Source organism: Onychostoma macrolepis, chromosome 03 (assembly GCF_012432095.1).
Source record: "Onychostoma macrolepis isolate SWU-2019 chromosome 03, ASM1243209v1, whole genome shotgun sequence".
Taxonomy (NCBI): domain Eukaryota; kingdom Metazoa; phylum Chordata; class Actinopteri; order Cypriniformes; family Cyprinidae; genus Onychostoma; species Onychostoma macrolepis.
Window position 1 is genome coordinate 32,339,451 of NC_081157.1, and position 8,089 is coordinate 32,347,539.

The 8,089-nt window shown below is 35.3% G+C and overlaps 1 protein-coding gene across 4 annotated transcripts in view; it reads left to right on the forward strand.

The window, feature by feature from the left end:
- Positions 1–6,926, forward strand: part of cntnap1 (contactin associated protein 1) — a 35,687-nt gene extending 28,761 nt beyond the window's left edge. For 2 of the 4 annotated variants that reach the window (XM_058771677.1, XM_058771679.1), the window contains exons 22-24: positions 40–270; positions 1,104–1,148; positions 2,439–6,926. In XM_058771677.1, coding sequence (XP_058627660.1) covers positions 40–270; positions 1,104–1,148; positions 2,439–2,638 — 476 coding nt within the window. In that variant the 3' untranslated portion in view covers positions 2,639–6,926. Of the gene's footprint in view, positions 1–39; positions 271–1,103; positions 1,149–2,438 lie in introns of those variants that run through there. The other 2 variants (XR_009270435.1, XR_009270437.1) reach the window with 2 other exon arrangements.
- The last annotated feature ends 1,163 nt before the right edge of the window (positions 6,927–8,089 follow it).

Genomic DNA, 8,089 nt, shown 5'->3' on the forward strand with positions numbered 1-8,089 from the left:
CATTTAATAGATTGATCTGATTTCTTTTCTTCTTCATAGAGGTGGGAGGTGTCGACTACGAAATTCAGAGGCACAACAGTCCTGGTTTTATGGGCTGTATATCAGGGGTCCGATATAATATTTTTGCTCCCCTGAAGGCTTACTTCCGACCCAATGTAACCAATCCACCGGTGACGACTCAAGGCTATGTGGTGGAGTCTAACTGTGGGGCGTTTCCCCCTGTTTTAGGATATGTCCCTTGGGAGGATGACCCCTGGTTCACTGGTCTGTGTAAGTCTACATATCCTGACATTCGCATGATTGCCTTCTAACATACACTACCGTTCAAATGTTTGTCTGTTTTGGAAAAAAAATAATACTTATCAAATTGATAAAAAGTGACAGTAAAGACATTTATAATGTTGCAAAAGATTTCTATTTCAAATAAATGCTGTTCTTTTAAACTTTCTATTCATCAAAGGATCCTGAAAAAATGCATCAAGGTTTCCACAAAAATATTAAGCAGCACAACTGTAATAATACATGTTTCCCACTTTATAATAAGTGGCCTTAACAACTATGTACTTACATTTAAATTAATAATTTAGTACAATGCACTTATTGTGTACATACATGTTTTTACATTGTACTTATATTTTTAAAATACCTGCATGTCATTACATCTGTACATTTATACATTTATAATTACACTGTTGACTCATCCCTTACACCTTAAACAACCCTTAAACCAACCCACACCACCAAACCTGTCCCTAACCTTACCCACATCCCACCTTAATAGCGTGGGATGTGGGTAAGTGTTTTGCAATACAATATGAACACAGTACATTGTACTTATTTTTTTTATGTAAGTACATAGTAGTTAAGGCCACTGACCTCAAAACATTTGAATGGTAGTGAAAGTAAATAAGTGTAGGGTGAAGTAAAGTAAACCGGATTTCAACTGATCTGAATTTACCCTACTTTTATTACTTTTGAGCAAGTTATTAGTCTATGTACTGTGAAAGGATTTGTTTTAAACAAATGTAATTTGTTTACTCTAATATGTTATGATTATTGTACTTTACACTGTGATTAAAGGTTGTTTATGTTTTTTTTTTTAGTCTTTTATTACATTCATGATGATGTTACTCCACCTTGGATGACACGTAAGTTTACAGTCACACTCATTTTATTATCTTTTTTCAAAGCATATATAGCGCTATTTTTTATTCCAGTCAGACTTCCACCATCCTCCTAATAAAAGTGACAAAAATCCGCCAAAACTATTAAAAAAAATGTATTTATACTAATGTATTCTGTTCTTCTTGCTTTTCTTTGTCTTTTATTCCTATTCAGCATTTCAGCCAGTACTGCAAATCATGCTGATCTTCTCTGTTTGTGATGCTAAAACCTGTTTATAAAATCCTCTTAATTTACAGAACACAGGATTAGGGAACATTCATGGGAATATAAGCTTCTGCATAAAGACTATCTTCTGCACGTGACATAAATTTGGTATAATCAGTTATGAAACGTCATATAAGGATAATATACTGCATGTGGAATAAATCAAGGTGTAATAAGCGTCAGATCTTTACAAATGACCGTATTTCAAAATATGTCAGTTACATTAATCTGTTAAATTAATTTTTTGTTGTATATGTTTTACAGAACTTCTATTATAATACTACTGAGATCATTTAAAAATTAAAGACTCATCAAAACAATACAACAAGACCATTTTTCAAACTGAACACTAACATTTTCATAGAGATTTATCAGAATCCTTGCTCATCATTTGCAATTATCCATCATTGCTTCACTCAAATCCTCTTTTTTTCCAACTGTCTGATTGTCATCTCTTTTCCAGGATAAACAAGACTTGTTTCTCCTACACACACACACACACACACTTAATCCTCCTTACCAGTGGAAACAGCTCTCACAGCAAAACAGAAAATCTACAAGATGTCAAGATGTTAAAAGAACAATTCGCCCAAAAATGACATTCTGTCATCATTTGCTGACTCTCATGTTGTTCCAAACCTTTATACTGTTTTATAGAATTTTGAAGAATCTTTATGCTGCTCTTTTCCATAATAACAAGTGACCACCTCAAAGTGAACTTTAGTAATCATAAAAATAATCCATATCAGTTTGGTTGCATGAAAATTCTGCATTTGTGTTTCACAGAAAAATATGACAGTATACAGGTTTGGAACACCACGAGAGAAAGTAAATGATCGCGAAAATGTTCATTTTTGGGTGAACTATCCCTTTAAAGCTTATGAGTGCATTTGAGCTGACAGTCAGCAGTCTCTCCTATCAATTCTGCAACATGATACAAATTATGTTTAAGCCATCATTTGCAGACAGCTCATCTAGAGCACCCTAAGAGTATTAAGCTTAATGCTAACAACTGCTCTCTCTCTCTCTTTGTGTCATTTTCTCCATAGTAATCGTGACAGTGTCTCTGATGCTGCTCTTCCTGATCCTGTACGGCCTCTACATTTACCTGTACAGGTATAAAGGCAGTTACCACACTAATGAACCGAAGCAGCTGGAGTCCCCCAGCTCCTCTCGGCCCCTCACTGATACTCTGCGCAAGGATAGAAAGAACCTGCCGGAAATACAGGAGGAAAGTCCCAATGAATAACACAAACTGAGGGCTGTCTTGAGGAAAAGAGAGGAGTTCTGGTGATTATGAGGGAGGTAAATGGTGAAGACTGAGGAATGAGTTGCAAATGTGATTTTTTTTTTATGTATCTTTTGCCTTTATGGTAATGTAACTATATTTATTTTTCTGTCCCATTATTTTTACAGTGTAATCTGACATTTGGTGCTTTTGGCAGGGTTCAAAATAAGCAGGCTAGAGACAATTTACCATCTGATCAATGAGCACTTGCAGTGCAGGCCGACTGAAGTGCCTCAGCAACATTACAAGAAACTTTGAAAGATCGATCCAGGGTTCCCACGGTCATAGAGATATCAGGAAATATCAGGGTATTCAAGAATTGTGATTTCCAGGCCTAGAAAACTGTATTGGAAATGATTACAATCATGGAAATGTGTGTTGTAAATATACATTTACATAGTCATGCCCATCACAATGATATTGATTAAAAATTAGATTTTTGTGTGCAATCTCAGTAAAATTGTTTTTACAAAATCAAACGACTGGAAAAGTCATGAAAATGGATAAAATCTTAAAGTCATGTTAATTTCTGTAGTACGTAATAAACGTCAAACAGAAATAGGATCCGAACACAGTAACATGCAGGGCTTAACACCTCCTCAATTTTTATTTTTTATTTTATGCTTCATCGGAGGCAATAAAAAACAAGTGAAAAGAGCAAAAAGTGTATAAAAGTGCAAAATGTTTTCGAGACAAAGCTCTTCCTCAGTGCCACATCATGAATAAAATCTTAAAGTCATGTTAATGTCTGTAGTCTGTAATATAGCTCTTTATAGTTATGGCCATCTCAAAAATATTTTATTGGTTACAAATTCACAATCACAATAAAAATGTTTTCAAAACTGGCTGGAAAACTGGAAATTGATAAAAATCTTAAAAATAAGAATTGTTTTGTAGTCAGAATAAATCGTTCTAATTATGCCCATACAATAAATAATATACTGTAATAAAAATATGTATTATTGAAATAAAATTAAAATGAATTGGTGCAACGGTGTGGGAACCCTGTACATACTAAGTGAAAGTTTTGGCTCATTATTGTGTCCTGGCAGAAGTAGTGTGTTTGATAGTCATGTTGTTGTGTTCATGAGAGAATCTGCACAAAATGCACAACAACAACCTTAAGAGTACAGTGTTTTGAAAATGTAGATATGTTCACACATATCTGTTTTAACATCGCTAAAACTTCATTAATGTATGGAGGAATTTGCTCAGACATAGCTAATGGTATACAAGTATTTATATGTGTGTTTTACTACTGTCTATAATTGGATGCAGCGCTTATAAGAGATGACGAGTCAATGACATTGAATGGCTTCAGCTTCTTTAGAGCACAATGACATTAATGTGCTGAACAATAATGTGTCTGGGGAAATATTATTTCTGTGGCATATGAAAAACTGCAGACAGGTGTTTTTGTGATAGTAGCCATATTACATCTTGCTTGTGAACAGCATTATGTGGTATAAGATTCATAAAGATTAGGAGATTTTTGTAAAAACCACACAGTAGGCCTCATGAAACGAGCAGAAGGAATTCTAGCTCCATGAAAGATTTACAGTACATAGAAATGTTTCTTGACTGAAGCCTAATCAGTGCTGTAATGAACAGGGTGTCTCAGGGTTGGTAACGGTGGTCATGATGGCATGTTCTTCTCACTGCTGCTATAGCAACACACACCAGCCTTTTCAAGCCGTTCTCAAGACATTTTGACTCTGAAATAAAGTTTCAGTTTATATTATACAAACCTAACAGTACACGAATGAGGGCAGGTAAAAACTGGATTGTGTTTGAGAGTGTGTCTGATTATAATGATGCCACAGATCAGTGACTGAAGTTGAAGCTGTTTTTCTCCTTGTGTCCTTTTCTGTCTTTTCAAGAGAGTTCTTCCTGTGGGCCAAAGCAAAACGATATAGTTTCTTATAACAGAGTATAATGGCGTCATACTTCTGTTCAGTCCACATCATATTCATGTCACGTGATTGATGATGAAGCATTTCAGACCAGTGATTCCCAACAAGGAATATTTAGATTTTAATGTCAAATATATATATATATATATGAAACCTATTGGAATTAATATCTTTTTTTTTTCAGTTATTTTTAAAAAAAAAAAAAGAATTTTGTAATGTGTGCAAGTTTTATATTTTTGTGGTGTTTTTCGTCCATAATTCAGATTTTTCTTTAAAAATGACATCATGAATTAATTTATAAGTGATGATGGGGTAATTTTGCCTTATTGATGGGCCTATTGGCTACATAAGAAAAAAAAAACTGTTGTAGTCAGTCTGCACTTTTTATAGTGTGGAGCTTCTGTGGGCTGAATGTGTTCACTAGGAGCCTATAATCTTGATCGGAAAAAGGTGAACAAACTGTGTTAGCTTTGGATCAACAATAACTGACAGTGACAGAAATGCTAAAATTGCATATTTAGAATATTAGAGGAACAGCAAACTTAAATGTGTTATGGTGGTTTGTTACAGATCTAATATCGTAAATTACAATCAGTTTGTTAAAGGTAGATTTTGGACAGAAATAATCATAAAGCAGCTGATATTTTTACATGAGGTCACACATGAAAGCTTTCTTAGCATGAAACACTGAGCAGTTCAGCACAAGTCTGATTATCGATGTGTGTCGAGAGGCTTTGTGGATGAAAGACTCCCATGTATAAAGTCATGGTTTTTATAAATTCATTCATGCGTTTGCTGTAGGACACCATTATTGCTGCTGCTGCTTCATAGCTGTTTTGATGGCGGTCTTACCAAGAGCTTAGAGCACTTCCATCGTCTTTCCAGATGTAAAATGAGCTATTAAAACAAAAGAGCAAATAAGGTAGAACACATGTATTATCTTTAGAAGCTATGCATTTTGCATGACTACTGCACTTTTCATCGAAATGCAATAAGAAAAAGAAGAATCCGCTGCTTCCAGTGCCAGGCACATGTTCTTTAGTCTGTTTCTTTAACAGAGCCATAACAGAGCTTTTATCAAAGAGATCACAAAATATTCACCCACAGATTATGCTGTTCATGTATATGTATAAATAAAGTGTACTTCTCTTTTTATCATTCTAATTTGTATAAAAAAGGCAGGCACGTGAGAGTATTTTGAATAGATGAGTACTGAATGAATAAGTCCAGCTTTAACCTCGTGACCTCTGCCAGGTTTTGTCTTGTTTTTATTCCTTTCTTAATGTATCCCTCATTCTTTTACTTTTTCCCTTCTATCGTCCTCTAAACCAGTGGAATATGGATTTTCAATTCATTTTAGCTTTGAAGAGTGTCTTGAATATGAAGAACGAAATGCTACTGTAAAGAAATATTAAATTTAACAGGGACAAACACCTCTCAGAGTCTCTTCCTACTTTACATTTTCTTTAAAAACTATATAGTCATTAAAACACCAAAGTTTGGTAGTTGATGACGCTCAGACAAAAGTAAATGTATGTTCCAGATGAATGTTAATGTGGAATGAGAAGCGAGCAGATAGTGTAAATGACAGTGATTGAGGGCTGGTACTCGGCACTAGCTTGTGTGATGCAAGTTTGTATAAATGAGGTATTGCGTGTCGTCTGTGTCAATACTGCAGCTAATAGGAGAGTTACCTCATTGACAGACATTTGACTGAATGTTTAAAAACAACGTCAATTATCGGCACATGGAGGCCCATTTGTTTACTTTGAAGAAACGCAACCTTCACCTCTGTTTTGTAGGGAATTGTCTTCTTTTTTTTTCTTTTTACATTTAATGCATTTTTCATGTAAACACACTAATTCACTGTGAAGTACTTTCTTCATCTTTTCCAAACACACTGCATATATAAGTCCTGATTGAACAAATCTGAAATCTTGTTAGGCCATTTATCTTTTGGATTAAGAATTCCACTCTGACTGTCATGCTGGTGACAATAGTAGCTGTATGTATCTTTTGTGCAAATAGCCAACTTTGTTAACATTGGCTGTTTCACGAACTTAACCCACTTTTTCTCAGGCAATTTATACATAGTGCAAATAACATTAATTTTTTTTTAATTTTTATTTTTTTACACTTTTTTTGAATAGCATCTATCAGTATTTGCACTGTAAACAAGTTGCTATTTATACTTGGTGCAAACATACCATTTAAGTAAAACACCCTTTAAAGGTATGGGTCAATAAGATTTTTTTCAAGGCCGCATTAAGTTTATCAAAAGTGACAGTTAATTATATATATATATATACTGTATGTATGTATATGTTTATATATATATATATATATATATATATATATATATATATATATATATATATATACAGGTGCTGGTCATATAATTAGAATATCATCAAAAAGTTAGTTTATTTCACTAATTCCATTCAAAAAGTGAAACTTGTATATTATATTCATTCATTACACACAGACTGATATATTTAAAATGTTTATTTCTTTTAATTTTGATGATTATAACTGACAACTAAGGAAAATCCCAAATTCAGTATCTCAGAAAATTAGAATATTGTGAAAAGGTTCAATATTGAAGACACCTGGTGCCACACTCTAATCAGCTAATTAACTCAAAACACCTGCAAAGGCCTTTAAATGGTCTCTCAGTCTAGTTCTGTAGGCTACACAATCATGGGGAAGACTGCTGACTTGACAGTTGTCCAAAAGATGACCACTGACACGTTGCACAAGGAGGGAAAGACACAAAAGGTCATTGCAAAAGAGGCTGACTGTTCACAGATTCACAAAGAGTGGACTGCAGCTGGAGTCAGTGCTTCAAGAACCACTACGCACAGACGTATGCAAGACATGTGTTTCAGCTGTCGCATTCCTTGTGTCAAGCCACTCTTGAACAACAGACTGTGTCAGAAGCGTCTCGCCTGGGCTAAAGACTAAGGACTGGAGAGTGGTCCAAAGTTATGTTCTCTGATGAAAGTAAATTTTTGCATTTCCTTTGGAAATCAGGGTCCCAGAGTCTGGAGGAAGAGAAGAGAGGCACACAATCCACGTTGCTTGAGGTCCAGTGTAAAGTTTCCACAGTCCGTGATGGTTTGGGGTGCCATGTCATCTGCTGGTGTTGGTCCACTGTGTTTTCTGAGGTCCAAGGTCAACGCAGCCGTAAACCAGGAAGTTTTGCTGATGCTGACCAACTTTATGGAGATGCAGATTTCATTTTCCAACAGGACTTGGCACCTGCACACAGTGCCAAAGCAACCAGTATCTGGTTTAAGGACCATGGTATCCCTGTTCTTAATTGGCCAGCAAACTCACCTGACCTTAACCCCATAGAAAATCGATGGGGTATTGTGAAGAGGAAGATGCGATATGCCAGACCCAACAATGCAGATGAGCTGAAGGTCACTATCAGAGCAACCTGGGCTCTCATAACACCTGAGCAGTGCCACAGATTGAACGACTCCATGCCACGCCG